Source organism: Lutjanus erythropterus, chromosome 12 (assembly GCF_056507025.1).
Source record: "Lutjanus erythropterus isolate fLutEry1 chromosome 12, fLutEry1.hap2, whole genome shotgun sequence".
Taxonomy (NCBI): Eukaryota; Metazoa; Chordata; class Actinopteri; order Lutjaniformes; family Lutjanidae; genus Lutjanus; species Lutjanus erythropterus.
The window spans coordinates 23391976-23410726 of NC_139328.1; the positions used below are offsets into that span (position 1 = coordinate 23391976).

At 38.6% G+C, this 18751-nt stretch overlaps 1 protein-coding gene across 1 annotated transcript in view; it reads right to left on the minus strand.

The window, feature by feature from the left end:
- Nucleotides 1-485: 485 nt before the first annotated feature.
- Nucleotides 486-18751, minus strand: part of lig1 (ligase I, DNA, ATP-dependent) — a 65403-nt gene continuing 47137 nt past the window's right edge. The window contains exons 24-27 of the mRNA XM_084732257.1: nucleotides 13909-13962; nucleotides 6783-6926; nucleotides 4007-4099; nucleotides 486-672 (exon numbers count right to left, since the gene is read on the minus strand). Coding sequence (XP_084588383.1) covers nucleotides 598-672; nucleotides 4007-4099; nucleotides 6783-6926; nucleotides 13909-13962 — 366 coding nt within the window. The 3' untranslated portion in view covers nucleotides 486-597. The remainder of the gene's footprint in view (nucleotides 673-4006; nucleotides 4100-6782; nucleotides 6927-13908; nucleotides 13963-18751) is intronic.

Below are 18751 nucleotides of genomic sequence, written 5' to 3' on the forward strand. Positions count from 1 at the left end.
CTTGGCTCCTACACTGACCCCCTCCACACATCTCCAACAGTCTTTGATTGATTCAGGCTGGACAGTTAGTGGATTTCCATCATCTAATGCAAGCTGTGAGTGCTTCTCTTTTGTCCTGCTGTTTGAGCAACTGTCAGCCACCGCGTCTTTTTCTACTTCTAATAACGTTTCGGGCAGCCGGCAATCTCCTTGGCTTGTCCTCTTATTACCACACATGCTGAATGCACTTCACCGGTGCTTTTTTTGGAGTGCTCGAGCTGAAATCAGGCCAGCTCAAAGTATTGGTATGCCGCCCATACATTTCATGTTTTGCTGGGTGGTTTTGCACAGTGAATTTTTGATAGGGATCTATTACCAGCAGGTCTGCTGTAACTGCAGAGTCGATTCGGAATTTATGTGCACCATATGCGGCAAGATGTTTATGCAATTTTGCCTCTGAAAGGGAAATCGTTGTCGATAAATCAATACCACAAATGACAGCATGGTTAAAAGTGGCGAGAGCCTTTATTTCCATTCAACATTACAAAAAGACAGAAGCTATTTACAATTATTTCGAAATTGCCATTATTTATTATTCTTGCAGCTGACCGCAGACAATCAGTAGTAGTCCTCTGGGTCAGCTTTCTCCCCCTGGTTCTGAATCTGCTGCTGCTTCTTGTACAAATCAGCGATCTGCAGAGGAGATGGACGGAGATTTAGAGGAAGAGAGATATCGAGAGAGAAAAAGAGAGAGGAGAGGGTTCGCATGAGAGAGCATGCATGAAAGAGAGAAGGCAGGAGGGAGGGGGAGAAGATCATGAAGTCAGGTCAGTAACATGAAGAGGAGAAGCTAAAAATAAGTTTGATTATTCATATCCCGGGCTTTGAAGTCGGTGACTCCCAGCTGCTGACTGGGAGACAGAGGTGGTGTTCACTTGAGCTCATCAGGGTTTGGGAGCGTGGGGGTGGAGGGCGGGACAATGAATAATGTGTGAACAGCAGGCCCACCCAGAAACAGCAGTATCAGTACCAGTGCAGCAGGGTGGCACAGTGAGGAGGAAAACAATGAAACTCCACATTATTTCTCCTTCAAAGAATCAAGGTAAAAAAAATGCTTTGATGCTCAAGCTGAACCTGACTGGGTTCAAACCGGTTCAAGTTCAACGTTTTCTTCATTCCCTCAGACTTGAATGATGTCAGGTTTAATTCAAATTGTCTCCTAAATCACACAAGGTGAGACGTTGTGTTGTGCATCCACACAGAAGTATCATTTAAATGCAGCTGATGTTCCAACCTGACTCCCAACTGACTCCACAGTTAACAGGTGGCTGCGACTTCAAGTCAGTGGAAATTCACATTATCAAGACGATTCTGACCTTATAAAAGTTACACGGGTTTAGGCTCCAGTTTAAAAAAAAATCAAGGCTTTTTTGGATGTTTTGGGCCTCTTAAAAACTCAAAATTCTGTGCTGCATGCTGTTATACAACAACGATCAATGCTTGGATTTACTTATCAGTCAGTCAGAGTTTGTACATTCAGGGTAACTCTCCATGCTTGTGACAGTGGCAGGCATGACTTAACCCCACCGCCATCCAATAAAAAACGAATTTTTATTCTGGCTAACAAACAGACATAAAAGCTAAACCTCTGACATTAGGTAATTGATTTTGGACACGGATACATACATTTTGGTGCATACAGCTATTAGCGTTTACTGTGATGCCAAAATTTAGTTAGATAAGCCCAGGGATTTAAAATACATTTAGGGAACTTTGTGAAATCAAAATGAGAGAATTATTCTCAGTATTAACAATCGGGCTACCTAATCAGAAATACAATAAAATTGTCAAATGGCCAAGTTCAATATTCAAATCACAGAAACAGAACCAAATCAGTTTTTTAAAAATAAAAAAGTAAAAATGTGTGAGAAAACAGTACTGCAGTGCTGCATAGATGACCTGACCTGACCAAACTGTGGAGCCCTAATTAACACTTAAAAAACATCAAATTAACTCTGAATCTTATCAAGCTAAATTCACAAACATTCCTCAGTATTAGCTGCTCAATTGTAACAACCCAATGTGTTCTGGTCACCTGTGATTAGGGACTGACAACAGTGCTGGCGCATCACTGGTATCGAACGAGAGGATTAAAAACGAAATCTCGTATCAGCCTGAAATTAAATTTCTAATAAGACAGCGTTTCCAGTGCTGCAACAGGAACATCAGCCACTGTGAATTGATTTTCTATTTTTAGAGCTGTTAGCCCCTTTCTCAGTTATGTCTAAAAGGGAACCCTTGATTCGCAAAACTCTTGTGAGATTTCTACTTTTTCCTGTTAAAATGACCACTCCTGTGATCTCAGTCTGTGAACAGCAGATCGTTGCACACTCTGCTGTGTTTTCCACACACAGACATTATTTGGGCATGTTACAGTGCATATTTTGTGACCCATTTTGCTATTTTTTTTAATTTTGTACCTGTCTGAAAGAGCAAAACCATGTGCAACTGAATAATGGAGAATTTCCCCTCACCCTCTCCCTCTCTCAGTGTTACAGACCAAATGATTAAAAAATTAGTCGAAAACATGGTTGAAAGATTAATCGATTATAAAAAGTAATGATCAGCTTGTGGGATTAAGGAAAGGCCAATATATAATATATATAGGCCAATACTATAAGAGTTCAGCAAAAAATTAAATGAACACATCTGAGTTTTGAGCACACAACTCAATTCAAGTTAAATTTGACTTGTATAGCCCAACCTTACAAATTACAATTTGCCTTCGGCGGCTTAACAATCTACTCAGTGTGTGACACTGTGAGTAAAAAAAACAAACAAAAAAACAAACATAAACAGTAATATCTGATTGAGAGTAGCAGCATTTGAGGGAATTATAGTTTTTTTAATTCATAAATTGAAATAACTGATTATTTTTAGAACCGAAATGTTGAATGACTTAATTGCAACTATTTTGATAATCTTTGAAACATTTAAGAAAAAAGGCCAAATATGTGCTGGATTCCGCCTCTCTAATGTGTGATTTTTGATCGATTTTTATTCTCTTACAGAAAATTACACATATTTGGCTTTTGGACAGTTGATGTTGACTGGGATTGGATTGGGAAGATGTCGCATTGGGTTTTAGAAAATATATGTGACATTTTAAACCATTTTTTGTGAGTTTTATAGGTCAAATGATTTATTGATTCATTGTTAAGGCCAAAGTCTTTTTATTTCAAGAGAAAACTGAAGGGGTCAGTTAGTTTCTAGAAGGTATTCTATATTATGAACAATAACAGTGATGTGTGCATTGACTTGTAACTCAGGCTGGTTGAATCATAAATAAAAGATGTGCAGGTGGGTGAGCAGGCAGGTCAGAGAGAAGCAAGTAAACAGTGTTTCTGAATAAATAAAATCATCTTAAAGTCATTGAAACTTATGTTATGTCTTTGGCAAAACTTCTCGTCCCTGTGCCGATCACGGAGTCCACTCATGCTCAGAGCTAAAATAAGATTAAGAATAAGAAGATTTGTTAATGAAAGGAACCACAGCTTGGTGCGTTTGTTGTTGGACGGTTGAGTTTGCGTCGATTCAGGTGACGTACAGCTGACCTGCATATCCCTACTGTACAATATAATCCCCCACTGTGTGTTTCCCAGACCCCACCAGTGATCTCCAGAGGTTTACTTGACTGTTATACAGCTTTGTTCATGGCACGGAGGGAGGCAACTACATAAACCCTGCCAGTATTAAAGAGGATCGTCCTTGCAGTGTTCTTCACCCTCAAATTTTTACAGGACAGCTCTCTTGTGAGGTGACCATGATGATGATGATGCAGCATCTCTATACAGCACTTCAAGCAACACGGTCAAACAAACAGATGATTGAATTCTTACTGATTTACAGTCATTATTATATGACACAAGGACGACTTGTTTGACCTCCTGGGCCTCCACACACACTCCAAAGACGTGTATCTGACGTTATTCTGTATTGCACCCTCAGTACAGGTGATGTGATGTACCTGAGCTCCAGTTGTGGCGTCCTCGGGCTTCTTATCGTCTCTGATCCTGAGGAAGCGGGGGAACCTCAGAGAAATGCCTTTTTCTGGATCCACCTGAGGGCAGACAGATTGACACAGTCACAGTCAGTACACAGCCACTGTTTGTCCTTTTTGCTACCGGTGCTGTACTGATCTCCTACATGTGGTGAATAAATGTTTTAAGCAATTAAAATCCACATTAGTCCAAGGTTTTAAAACATCAAAGATTGAATGATTTTTAAACCTTTCAGTTCTGGGACAAAAGTTCTTCCATTTATCGGGCTCTCAAATTCTCTTATTACCCTCAAATATGAATGCTTTGCACTTTTTTTTTTTATTTTTAGAAGATCCAGGGCTGCTTGAGAACTAAAAAATGTTGGATGTGAATAATTACATTCAAGGTTTTGGATGTATTATATGATGTAGACAAGTTCAAATTCAAAATACATTTTATTAACATTCTGAATCTGTCAAAAATGACAGCTCACTACAGAACAACAAGGTGCTGGCAGCATACTCTTTTATATCTGAAGCTTCTATTGAGATTTTCTAATAAAGCTGAGAAGGTCTGTAATCACCATAAAAATCCTCACAAACTCTTGAATTTAAAGTTATTGTAATAAAGTCTGTTTTTTTACTAAATCAGCTTTCTTTAATGAACATAACTAAGTTTTGTCAACATAAATGTAATTTGTGGTGTTGTTAGTCTGTTGCAAGGACTGACCTGTGCACACTGGTATGTGCCTGCTTCTGTATGCAGCCAGCAAGAGAGCAAACGCTTCTGACCACAGCGAAAAATGTTGTTTTTAAAAAGAAAATACACAAATAAATTTTGTTTTGCTGGCTAAAAACACATTATGAATTTTGGAAACAAGTACATGCATCTTGTTTCAATAAGTTTTGATTCTTGGACGTTACAATGGTCAGGAAATATTAGGAAAGTTTGGATCACAAATGTTGGAAACAATCACTGGCTGTACACAGCCACCAATAGATTCTCATTCTACAAATAGTTCAATACTTATAATAATAATCAGTCCTACTCTGTATCTGAAACTGTGCAGAAATGCCAGATTTAAACACAAGTAACCTTTACTCAAAGTCAAACTATGTCTTTATTGTCTCTTCTCCCAGTAAGGAGAAAGGGACACAACCATGTTGCTTGGATCACCATAACAACACATAAGGAGGGGTTACAACCAAGACTGATAGCTCATTTACTCACATTGATCAAGGCTATTGATATATTGACTGACAGCAGCATACACTCATCAGTTTAAGCCTCACTTCCGCAGTGAGGACTGATATCATTGACAAGTTGTGATCAATTGGGAATCTTTGTCCCTGTTGCTTCCATAAAACATCTGTATGAGTAAGAATGGCTACTTTATGAAGCCTGCTGCTTTTTAAAAAGTTTTTTTTGACCCTGATTCAGTGGTGGTGCTTCTTTCAATGTAACTTCTATTGAGTTTTTAAGGGAATGTATTTCTACATTTTGTGTTTGGATGTGCATATTTTGCCTTTTGCATGCAAAAAGTAGACAGTAGGGTTGCAGTGAAATACCAATTTCACTGCAATAATATTGAATTCTACCATATTACTTTGTTTGGCAGGACAAAGTATTTTCTGAAATTATGATAAAGCATTTGCTCAATCAAAGAAACCCTCCATTTTTAGTCTTTTAAGGGTCATTGTAATTGTTAATAATAAGTTAACTTTAAGACTTTTTAAACCCTCTGTAAACCATTATGAATCCAATTAAAAACTTATTTCACATCCATACTGGAAACAAGTATATGCACAGTTTGCAGTTTGTAATTGTTAGTGTGATGATCAATAGCTTGCAATTATATTCCTAAAAACACATTTTAAAAAAAGAAACTTAAGTTAAATTCAACTTTATAACAGTAACCAAAATTATATTTAAGACCTTAAAGGCCTAAAACTCTGTGTTTTAGACCCACAGAAACCCTTTATGTAAAACCAGATACTTGTTGTACTGTGAAAATCTCATGCCATTTCAATCTTAGCAGACATTAATTTTCTGAATTTTTTGGTGTCGTCGTGCTAACGGCCTGAGATGACTAGGATCCAGCGTCTCACATATGTAGAACTGTAGTGTTGAATTTTCCTGTCAAATGTTTGCCTTCTGAAGTTGTTTCTTTTCTGGCTTTAAATCACTGTTTACACCAACTATTATAAGAAAAAAAAACACTGTTACATGAGGTTTAAAGCCATATAAAGTAATCTGACAAATTACCTGGTGGATGATGATATGTCAAGTGCAGATAATACTAATCCTCTTAGCAAGAGGTTCTTTTGTTTACAAGAACTTGTTCAGCTATCTCAAATTCAAGTGTTTAAAAGTAAAACTGTAAAATGAACCATGAAATACAACACCTCTTTAAACATTTAAACTCAGACTTAATACAGTAAAAACATGCAAAACTCTTGTCCGTCTTCCTATAAATGTTTCCAGATAGAATTCATTTATCTCAGTGCAATTTTACTTTAGCTGTGGTTAAAATGTGAGCTGTATACTGTTAATGTTTATGTGCACTGAGGGACTTGTCCAGCATTCAGCCAAACCGCCGGTAATAAACAAGTATCTGTTCCATTAAATCCAGCATCTTTTACAGCATTTTTAATAACTCAATTAAGAGGCGCTAATTGTGACTTTTCATTGCAGGCAACAGACCATAACGGGCAGAATTTATCAGTGAAAACACACGGGGGAGGATTAACACGCTGAACTGACCATTCCCATGGCAGCCTTGTAGACTGGAGACAGCGACAGGTCGGCGCACTTCACCTCCCAAACCTGCACGGCGTCCAGCCACACGTCGGGCTCTGCTGATGGGTCGAAGCGGTAGTAGGCGCGGGGCTTGGGCAGAATGTGCTCCTAGAGAACAAAGAACAGATAATGATCAGTTTTATTATAGCTTATATTAAATGTTTTTATGTGTGTGTGAAATACAACCATTATTCCAAAAAGGTTTGGATGTCGTGGAAAACATAAAAACAGGTGCTCTTGATGTATCTTGCATCGCATAATCTACTACATGTTTTCAACAAGAGACATGTCTGGAGTGCAGACAGGTCAGTCTAGTATCTGAACTCTTTTATTATGAAGTCACACTTCTGTAACACATGCAGGATGTAGTGATGAAATGAGCATACCTTTGAGCATTCATGGGGCCTTCACAGATGTGACAGTTATCTATGATACCATGGGCACTGACATCAAACCCATACCCAGATGTTGGCTCTTGAAGTTTGTGCAGGTAACAAGTGACTTCCAAAAACAATCTGAAGTGTGGACTTCATGGCAGAGTCTTAACTTGCATTTGTAGATGCAGTGCCAAACTGTGTTTACTGACAACGGTTTTCCAAAGTATTCCTAAGACCGTGTAGTATCTTTTATACAATCACGTAGGTTTTTAATACAGTACAGCCTGTGGGGTTAAAAGTCATGAGCATTCAATGTCTCCGGCCTTGTCCCTTATGTACAGAGATCTTTCACTTTTATGAATTGTAGATTGTGAAATCTCTAAATTCATGATGAGTTTTGGGCTGGGAAATGCTGTAGTATTGGATTATTTGCTCATGCAGTTTTCCACGAAGTGGTGAACCTCACCCATTCCTTGCTTGTGAATGAATGAGCTTTTCAAAGACGTTTGTTTAATACCTTAATCATGAACCCATCACCTGTTAAATTAACCAGTTTACCTGTTGAATGTTCCAAACAGGTGATTTTTAAGCATTTCACAGCTTTCTCAGTCTTTTGTTGCCCGTGTCCCAACTTTTTTGAAATGTGTTTCAGGCATCACCATTGAGAGTGACAGTATATATATTTTTTTAAAAAGTTTGAACATTAAATTTTGTTTTTGTATTGTATTCAATTTAATAAAGTCTGTTTTTATTTCTGTTTTACACAATGTCCCAACTGTTTTGGAATTGGGGCTTTAAAAAAAAAAAAAGCCCATAATAAGTTTCCAGAGCCTAAAGTGATGTGACAAAACTGAAAGATGTTGAGAAGATATAAATGAGAAAAGTAGCAAATCCTCAGGTTTTGAAATCTAAACACATATTATATAGTGCAGATACATACAGAGAGAAAAAATAGGTCAATGCATTCACAGAGACCCTGATAAAGAGACAGTGACAGAGTGGCTCTGGTTGCCCTGCTGAATCCTGCTGCTGCCTCACAATCACCTCCCAGGAGACTGCACAGAGTTTGAACGCTCTCATATTCAAATGATACCAGCTCACCCGAGGGGCAACATGAGACGGTGACTTCTAAACCACATTATCATACACCTACATTAAAGATTTCAGTCAGAAACAGCTTGATATACATGGTTTTGTTACCAGATATTCACCTCTTAAGGTTAAAAAAAAAATCCTAAAACCTTTCAGCTGAGCTCAGGTCTCCAAACTGTTCTTGTTCTGTAAGCAAAGCAAGAAAACTGTCAACTTCTAAAATATTTAATAGTTCCTTTTTAACTTTGACGCGAGCAATCATTCTGTCAGCGTAGGTGTCACAATTCTACAAAATAATACCCCTCTTGTTTTTTGGCGTCAAACAACCATTTCAGTACATGTGACTCTGAAACTGTGTGATGTTAACCAGACTGCCGCAGTGGCCACAGAACTGGGTCAGAGTTAAGTAATGCTGGGAAAAAGAAGGCTCCAGCAGTAGTGCTGCTGGTTTTCTCACACGCATTATTTATACTGTAGGCATTCAAGTGACACTCTGATATGGAGTGAATTACAATGAGTGAGCTGGTAGGCGTGTAGAGTCTTATAAAACACTGCTTCTGCTTATAGACACGAGTTAGAGACGCATCTTTATACTTTATTTGACAGGTCGGGGATCAGATAGACGTGGTTGATCCACATTAAATCTAGACTCTTAGAGAAATACAATAATGCAAATGAACACATCATCTAGAAAATTAGAACGTGTAGGAGCCTTTCACTTATATGCAGATATTTGTGTGATTCATATATATACACAACGAGATTTATTTAAAGGTACAGTAATTGATTTTGGACAAAAATAGTTGACTGTTGAGTCTCATTCCCAGGTTTTCAAGTACTTGCTTTTTGGGAATATCGGCTATCTTACTGACCTGTGATTGGCCCAAGTCTCCTGGCACAAGCTAGATTTTCTAAAGCTTGAAAATAGAGCCAAGAGGAGGTGCAGAAGTCTTTTCTTTAGACCGCTTGAATTACAATATGCTTAAAGATTATTATGAAACTTTGGCCCGACAAAAATAACACCGCCTACCACAGTTTTAAGGAGAGCAATTATAATCAAGTTCAGGCGTCGTTTCTGGTGGACAATAATAAACGGGATAAAAAGGTCTGAGTTCTTGTTGGTGGGTAAAAACTCACGATTTTATAACAAAGGCAAATCCAACAGCAGCGACCACTCTGTGACCTCTTTAGTGACCCAAAATGCTCGCCACAGAATGTACCCTGATAGTTTACAAGTAAATTCTACGTTAATACGTGGTGCACACTGGAGGAATTTCAAATCTTGACTTAAAAATGTGGATAACAGACATAAGAACAGATTTAACACATTTTTAATATTTTTATCATAAGAACATGTATATTCAATGTTTCCCCTACCTCCTGCTCCCCTGAAAGAATTACAGTATTTTATTTACGTTAGGCCATTTATCTAATGTATGTGCGATTGTTTCATTTCAGTACAGCATGAGAGCCTTAACTAGATTCAGTCATGCTATTTCTCTCTTCTCTGTTTCACCATAACCAGCAGAGGAGAAATGTTGGTGCTGGTTTCAAACAGATTCAGTATTGAACAACCCACTAATACACTAACAGATTTGGTGTGTTTTAGCTGTTTAGCTATGCAGTTAACACACCAGTCATTTTGTTTTAATGAAAACTCAACTTCTTTTCCCCTGGTATTCTTCACCATTGTTTTGGAAGAAAGTAAAAATGGAAGTAACAGACAAACGTGTTAAAACTGACACATTTTCTTTGTAAATAATTGCTGTGAGATGCATCTAATTCATGCTGATTTGAAGAGTGGTACGGATTCTGAAAAAGTGAAGTATGCAATAAATATTCTGTGGCTAAGTTTGAGAACAGATTTTGGTGTGGTGGTAGCTGGTAGAATGAGAACGCTCACCCCTGGACAGCTCACTCTCACTGGCAATTGCAGGTTTCTGCTCGATATTCCATCACTGTTTCTTTCACATGACAGGATTTTGAAATCCGGGAGACTCCACTACATTAAAACATTAAGATTTTGTGTATAGACTGCTCACACTACGGGATCATTTGGACAGATATCCTGTTCAGATCAGCCTTGAATCAGTAACACCCTTGCACCCTCGTCAGGAGGAGCGAATCAGCCCCAGTAGATGCCCAGGTATCCTCTAGTGTTGAACAATAATACAACCTGGGTCTTAATTAACCTATATAAAGATTATTCTCTTTGGCCAGCAGCTCAAAGGGAGCAATCTTTCTTCTTCTTGTTGATGGTAAAGTTTAAATGTGCACAGAAGTGCAGAGTTTGTTTTGAACAGCACTTAAAAAGAGCATGATTTGTGAATAAAACCTGTATTTCTGTAACAGAGGAAAAACTGAAGAGCAGCAGAATGATGAGTGTGACACTGTTACTGTGCTAATGGAAGTGATGAATAACACTGTCACAATGCATAATACTGGCTGTATCAAGGCCACTGCTTGAGAATTTACAGTATTTCATAGTTTTGGCCGTCATTTCTATCAGTAATAAGAACATTTCACTCACCAAGTTAATATCCAAGATCAAGGAAAACATCCCAAAAAAAGACGTGCGGCAGGGAAGCAAACAAGAGCAGAAAGGCTTCAAGGTTAGCCATCTTAATTTAGAAGAAAAAATGAAGGTGAACCATAAAGTTACGACCAAAACCTGTCGTTGTAAACATCCATCACAGGTAACAGACTGACCTCCTGGTTTAACTTTGATCAACTGTGCTTGCTGCAGTTGTGTCTCGATACATGGCTGCAACAAAAGTGGTTCTTTCTGTGGAAGTCTGTCGTAGAAATGCTGCCACAATCCCAAATCTCAGCTATTTACCTGGTGAGCACAACATTATCACACCCAACAGAAATGATGGACAAGAAAGAGCAAAAATAAGACCCTGTTTAGTTTGGAACATTTTCACATCTAACACAGTGATTTAACGGTTGGCTGAGTTTAACTTTGTTTCTCTAAAGTTTTAAGTGTGTTTTAAGATGGTGTTGACTTTGTAAAACAGCTGTTTCTTTTTATCTACAAGGTCAGTCTGTTGGGATCCTTTCCATAATGTTGGCAGAGACTAGAGTTAACAATCTGAGCCTGTCAGTGGGAAAACAAGCGCTCTGGGTGGACGTACTTTGACGGTTTACAATTGCCCATAAGGATTACATTGCAGCCTGTTTCACAGATGAAGGCTGCTGCGGTCTCCATCAATACTGAAACGATTTCAAAAATCATTGTACTCATTAGTCATTTAGACACAAACACATCAGAAAATAGGTTGAAAATACAAAAGTGGGTAACTTTCAGCTGCTTGTTTAGTCCAATCAACAAAAAATAATCCAAAAATTACTAAAAGACTGAAAAACTAGCAAATATTTATATCTGAGAGGCTGGTTCCAGCACTTTTGCTCAATATCAAAATAGCTGCTTTTTGATTTTCTGTCTAATTGCGGCAGCTCAAGTGTAGTCACAGCCTCATGTTACCAAACCCAACAAAAAATACAACCAGCTCCACACACTGTGTTATGTAGCTTGTGAACTGAAAAGAAAAAAGAGCCCTGGTTTTAGATCAAGTAACAGAATAAACATCGGAACAGGAAAAAAAAGGGGGGATCTGTGTGTCCCTCGTTACAGCACAGCACCTCACCACCCGGAGGAGTGTGAACACAGCCAATTGTCTCCGTGTCTGGAGTCCCATTGGCCTGAAGCACTGCAACCAAAGCAACACGACCGCAGCAGCAGCTCGCCTTAATTCACCATCCATCACTTTCAGATGGAGGGCTTCATTACAAAGCACTACAGTACAAGCTGTATTGGTCTGGGGGAGAAAAAAAAATGTAACACCGCCCTCTCAATCACTGTTTCACTTCGATTCTGCACCGTGCAGCAGTTTGTACCACACAGTCTAAACCCTTAACCTTTAAAACATTACTTTAAGGTTATTTGAACACACCACCCCAGTGTGCGCACCAGGCTTGTACAGTGAATACAATCTCACAATTAGACACTTTCATAAACAGATGGCTGCATTTTTAAAAACCTCTTATTTCTGTAAAAGACGGTCTAAATTTAGCTGATAAAAGTCAACAGAGTACTCAAATGGATTGTGACTCTCACAACAGCTATCGTTTTCAGAGAGCAGTTGTCAATTTCTTCAAATGCCGCTGCTCTGCTGCTCTGGAACGAACCTCTTCAAATGTAAATTGAAAAAGCAATTCATTACCTGACGTCAAAGCACGCCTGCACACACGGTTAGTCCAAATGCAGATTTTGTGTTGGAGAAACAGAAGTAGTTTATGATCTTTGTCCAATATTTTCTAAGAAGGAACTACATTCATATAAGCAAAAACATGTGTTTTAAAGGTGAAATCTGGAATATATATCAGAGCTGAAGGAAACATGCCAAGTTGAAACACTACTGCTGGTGTGCTCCTTTGAAATTTCAATTCCAGTCCATACCTTATGTTATGGTTCGCCCGTTAGTTTAATTAGAGCTCCGTGTTCGCTGGATGAGAAAGTGTCTCTTTATGAGTTGTTAGAAATCCTTAATAATCTTTTAGAATGAGTAGACGTTTATAACAGTTAAATTGAGCTGTATGTTAATGGAGTGTGGCAGGTAGTAAGGCAGGCAGACACCAAACTCCAACTCAAGAGTTGTATTTTCACACTGCCACTGCACAAACTGGTTTGTTTTTTTAGCGGTTACTAAATAAGAACAAAGGCGTAAGTTAACTGCCATGTTTAATCTTAGGCTTTCATGTCTATTAAATGTCAGAAAACAGCAAAGAATGTCCATCCCAGTTTTTCAAAGTACAAGATGATGTCTTTTAATGTCTTGTTTTGTCTAAAACCAAAGACAATCAGTTTATTTGATATATTAAATGGAGAAAAGTGGGAAATCTCTATATTTGAGAGGCTAAAAACAGCATTTTCTGCTATTTTTGCATAAAAAATGACTTAAAGCTGTTTTGATTATCCATTAATCCTAAAATAGTTTAATTCTTTTTTACCACTTGATAGACCATTTGATAGATTTACTAGGTTGACATAGTATTTTACTTGCTCTGCAAGTGAGTAATCCCACTCAACATGATTGTTACATATTGCTCCTTTAGAGCCAAATTATTGATATTTCTGTCATTTCTTTGGGTAATATATGGGACACTCAGAATAGTAGTCTATGTGGACAAGCCTTTGGGGAAAAACATATTTCCTTGTTATACCTGAGCTTATTTCTATGGCCTTAAAATGGTAGCTGCAGGTGTCTCTACCATGACTACAGCATTTGAGTTGTATTTTATAAGTATATTTATGCAGTGGTCATCTCATTTTGGTCTGAAAATCTCAATTTATATCTGAATAAATGAAGAATTAAATGAGGGAATGGTTATTTGTTGAACAAAAAAGGCCCCAAGGACCTCAGCCACACTCATTCAGGCTCTTTTAACCTCAGAAACGACCCTGATGCGGTTTTAAAATGAAGTGCTTACAGCTGCAGAATGTTAAAGACTTAAGTTATGATTTTTTTTTAAATGAAGGCATCAGTGTGGGGAAACAAGTGTTGAAGTTGTGTTTTTTCTGAGGTAGTGAGTGCAACCGTCACGCTGTGCCACTTTACCTTTAAGAACTTGTAATGCTGCTCCAGATCTTCATCCTTGAAGCCTGTCCCGATCTGCAAGAGACGAGAGGAGATAAGAAAGACACACACACTCAGATATACACATACACATATTCCCTCGTGGTGAGACAGCAGATATTTGGCAGCAAGCGGCAAAACACAGAACAGCAAGCAAAACCTCCCCCTCTACACCACGAGCGCCTTGTCTGCCTGCTTCGCCTGAAGCGTCATGTCACCTCTCAAAAGACCCAAACCCGCTGAGACACGAGAATCACCTAGCGGGCTGACATGCACAGAAGGGGAAAGAAAAAAGCCTGATGTATCATGCAAATATAGCATTTTCCAGCTCAGATATATTCTAAAAGGTCTATTCTGCAGGTGTCCAAAAGCAGCTTTATGTTTCTAGAGCCTGCAGTCACCACAGGAAGGTTTAGAGGCGCTTCATTCACTGTGGCACCGTCATGGGCTCAGTTTTATCTTCCTGGCCAGGCCAAGTCCTCTTTAAAGCCAACTGTGGTGCATTTAGGAGTAATATGAAAGAGCTATTTCACTCCATATACAGCAAATAACCATGTTAGTGCCTTTTCTTTGTGTAGGAAAGAGAAACACGACGACATAATCAGAGCCCTGTATCAGCTTGATTAAATCAATACAGGTGTGTGCGCATGCGTGTGTGTTAGCTAACATTACTAAAAGAGAGAGAATTGTTTATTTTGAGGAGTTTCAAGATATTTTTCTACACATCCTTTTATCAATTTTTAGAAAAAAGGTTCTAACTTTCAAAACACACATATACAGAGGTACAGGTCAGATGGGCTTTAATGCAAGTACGTTAAAATCAGCACAGCTTTTTGTATTTGCAAGTTTTGCACATATGGTTTACTATATTTCTCTCATACCTTTGTCAAAAAGGATTTTATGCCTCGTATAAAACGGGAGTTGCTGGTCTACTGCTGCCTCGATCCACAGCAAGTAACATTAGTTGTGATCTGAACTAACGTAAAGCACGCAGTGACACAAACAAGCCAATCAAGGCAGAGGCAGACCAACAACTCCTGTGTTTTAGGAGGTTAAATTGCTATTTTTGTCAAAGAAGTCCAGTGACTATGAAAACAACAGATGGTGACTTCAGTTCCCCATCAGAGAGGACTGTCTGACGGCTAAGTAAAGCAGTGAAAATGTTTTAAGTGTAGACTTTGGTGGATTAAAAACATTTTGCCGCTGACCCTGTCCACAGCAGTACATTGCTTAGCTTCAATGCTGGTAGTCCTGAGGGAGTAAATGTGATCAATCACAACAACACAGTCTTGAAAAATGATCTTAACAGCAAAATTAGCTGTTCTTTGAACAAGATTTTCTAACACTTATGAAGGTTTATTTTCACTCAGATTTCTGTGGATGCTTAATGAGACACTAAACTTTGATATCATATATGCAGTTCTACTATTTCAAGCCAAATTTCCATAGGCTTCAATTTTGTCAAACACGGATGCACTGATAAGTTTGGAATGTCTTAACAAGTAAAAAAAAATAAAAGTCATAATTTAGATCAGGAAATGTATGATCAAAGCAGAAGGAGGGTACTACTCAAAGTATTGACATTATATATCCAGCCCTACAGAGAGAACAGAGAAGAAACATTTCAAACGTTGTTTGCAATTTCATTTCTTGTTATCCAGACTGCAGTTTCTGCTGCGTGTGAATGGACGATGTTGGACAATTTGTTTTTTGAATATGTTTCCTCATTTTTCTTCTTTGAAACTAGCACTCGTACAAGCCTGCTGCTCCAAGTCATTCCTGTCTCCCATAATATCAAGCTACAGACATACATAAAAGCCAATTCCCCATAAATAAATTAATTCAGGTTAGCTGATGTGGGATTTAATCTGATGTTTCCACCGTCTTTAATATAACAGTATGTCAGTACCAATAATAACCAACTATCTAATGAATGAGTCATTTGTGTGTCCATGCGATACTTATGAATTTAAAGTAATGTTGTGAGTCCAAATAACAAGATGTTGCTGTGACTGCAAACTAATTGTCTTTTCCGTTTCATTAGTGTTCCTCGTTCTCTGTTCGGGGAGTCGATATGAACTGTGTCTGAGTGGACTTCACAATAGCAGCAACAGTGCTGCTCCTGGGTCTGCTGAGGACTCGTAGCTCGCTCAAGGACATTTCAGCAGGACGTATAGCTGAGATTACGTTTGGGAAATGGAAATGTGGGTTAAATTCTGCTTTTAGCTACAAAAAAGCTTCTCAAACTGAGGGTTCCTGAAGTTTACCATGTCAAGGACAACAAGATTATTTTTTTATGGGTTTTTGCCTTTGTTTCACGGCTGACATTGAAGACTGAAAGAGAAAAAGACAGATGACAAGCAGCACACAGGAACCTCTGGTGCTGCAGTCACATGATACACACCCTAAACCACCAGACAGTCAAGATGTGACACCAACACCTTTTATTAAACTAATTTTATACCATTTATGTCTAGAGATTTCTCCCCTGTTAATTACTCAAATCACCAGTTCTGTCATATTTTCAGTTAAAGGCCACAGATGTTTATGAAGTGCAATTCTGTTTCCATGATGCAAACCAACAACACATTTGTTCAGATAAGACAAAATAAACAAAACCCACATAATCTTTTGTCTCTGTCAAGCCTTTCACTGTTGTGACAGTGTCAGCAATGTTCACTTAACTCTGCAGAGAGTCAGCCACTGATGGAAGAGATTTTTTTTATGTAAAAGTAGCAATACCACAGTAAAACAATACTCCAAAAAAGTTCTGCCATTAAAACATAAGTAGCATAGCAGCAATATACCTGAAGAATTACAAGTCAAAGCACTAATCTAAAAAAGGATAGAATCTCTGTCTAGGTGCAGTGGTTAGCACTGCTGCCTCACAGCAAGAAGGTCCTGAGGGCCTTTCTGTGTGGAGCTTGCATGTTCTCCCCGTGTCTGCGTGGGTTTTCTCCGTGTTCTCTGGCTTCCTCCCACAGTCCAAAGACATGCATTCTAGGTTAATTGGTGACTCTAAACTGCCCGTAGGTGTGAATGTGAGTGGTTGTCTGTCTATGCGTCAGCCCTGCGATGAACTGGTGACTTGTCCAGGGTGAACCCCGCCTCTTGCCCAATGTCAGCTGGGATAGGCTCCAGCAGCCCGCGACCCTTACGGAATAAGCGGTTACAGAAAATGAATGAATGAATGTCTGTGTGTATGACTGTCCTTCGGATATCTTGTGAACCCTTCATCTGATCTACTTCACACTTTGCAGGTATATTGCTGAGGATCCAAGGCAGTGTGTGTGTGACGAATTTGGTGCAATTTGTCCAAATGGTGGTGCTACAACAACACATTATATTTTGGCCTGTAACTTTTGAAAATATTCATTAGTTGCAGCCCTATTCCACACAGTTTTGCAGTAGCTGGCCCTCAGGCATGCTTAAACTGATGTGGGCAGACCTTTACAAAAAGTGTCATACCTCCACAACACTTTGCTCTATTCCAACCACATTTGGCAGAAAAGTTTAGATATGATGAGGGACCATGACAAATTTGGTGCTATTTGGCCAACTGATGGCGCTGTAATAGCTTCATCTCACTTTAAAGGAAGGAATCTATCTGCACCTACCGGCTTTACTGCTGATAGGTACAGATAGAGTCCAGTGTCGAGTGTGAAGTCGATCAGATGAGCGGTTCAATGCTGCAAGCAACGCTTCTTGGAGGCAAGCAAGCAGCCAGCACTCAGAATAGACACACTTTCACAACGGCCACCAATCACAGTGGTACATTTAGGCACATCTAACTGTAATGTTATTACTGACTCATTATAAGATAAGCAGCTTTTTAATGTTGTATAAACTTTTTATAGTGTTCGCTAGTTTAATTTATAACAATGCATATTTTATAAAGTGATTATGTGTACCTTCAGATCCATATGAAACTGATTTCAATCATTCCAAAAGTGACTTGTAACAAAAGATAACTGTCAGATAAATGTAGTTAAGTAAAAAGTAAATTTTTTCTCTCTTTTCTTGTCATTCCACCACTTCATTATGAAATAAACTGACTGTGGTTCTTGTTCTTGAACACCGGAGGCCTGTATGTACTTTCTGAATATTACTTAAGTTCCTGTGTATGGGGGAGGTGATGCACCAACACAACTTTAAGAACAAGGTGTAACTGCCAAGTTATCCACACATATACACAGATAGGAATACCAGCCAGGACACTGCAGAATGAAAATTCTACTCCATCTTAAATTAGCCAAGATCTGAGCTGAAAGTGTGAATAACAAAGTTAATAAAATTTGGTATGATTGGTGTGATCGGTATGATGCATGATTGGATGCACACTGACTGAGAGGCATGACTGAATCCTTGCATTCTGCAGCTCAGTCAGCGTTTGTTTAGAACTGTTAGTTCATATATAATGCTTAAAAAATACTCTTAGAAAAATATCTAAAAACTGAAGGGCTCCCAAATACCAGAGCTAGCAGCTATCCAAGCAAAGGAAGGTTAATATGAAAATCAATGACAGACAAAAGAAAAAAACAAAAACAAAACATGAGCTCTTCAACTGACGTTTTTCCACAGCAAGTTGTGTCTTCTCTTGTGCAAGTCAAACACAACATCCAGCCTTGCCTCACTTATCCAAGGAAGTCATCTCAAGTGTGAAAAACACTCTCCAATGAGATTTTATTTATAGAAGAAATAGTGAGAACAGAGAAAAACCACCAGCACTGCCTGAAGGAGTTAACACAGGGATCTAATGGGTGCTTTAACCTCCGTCTGCACCAGTGGAGCTGCTCAGTGGCCAACAGCAGAACTCAGCGGTTAT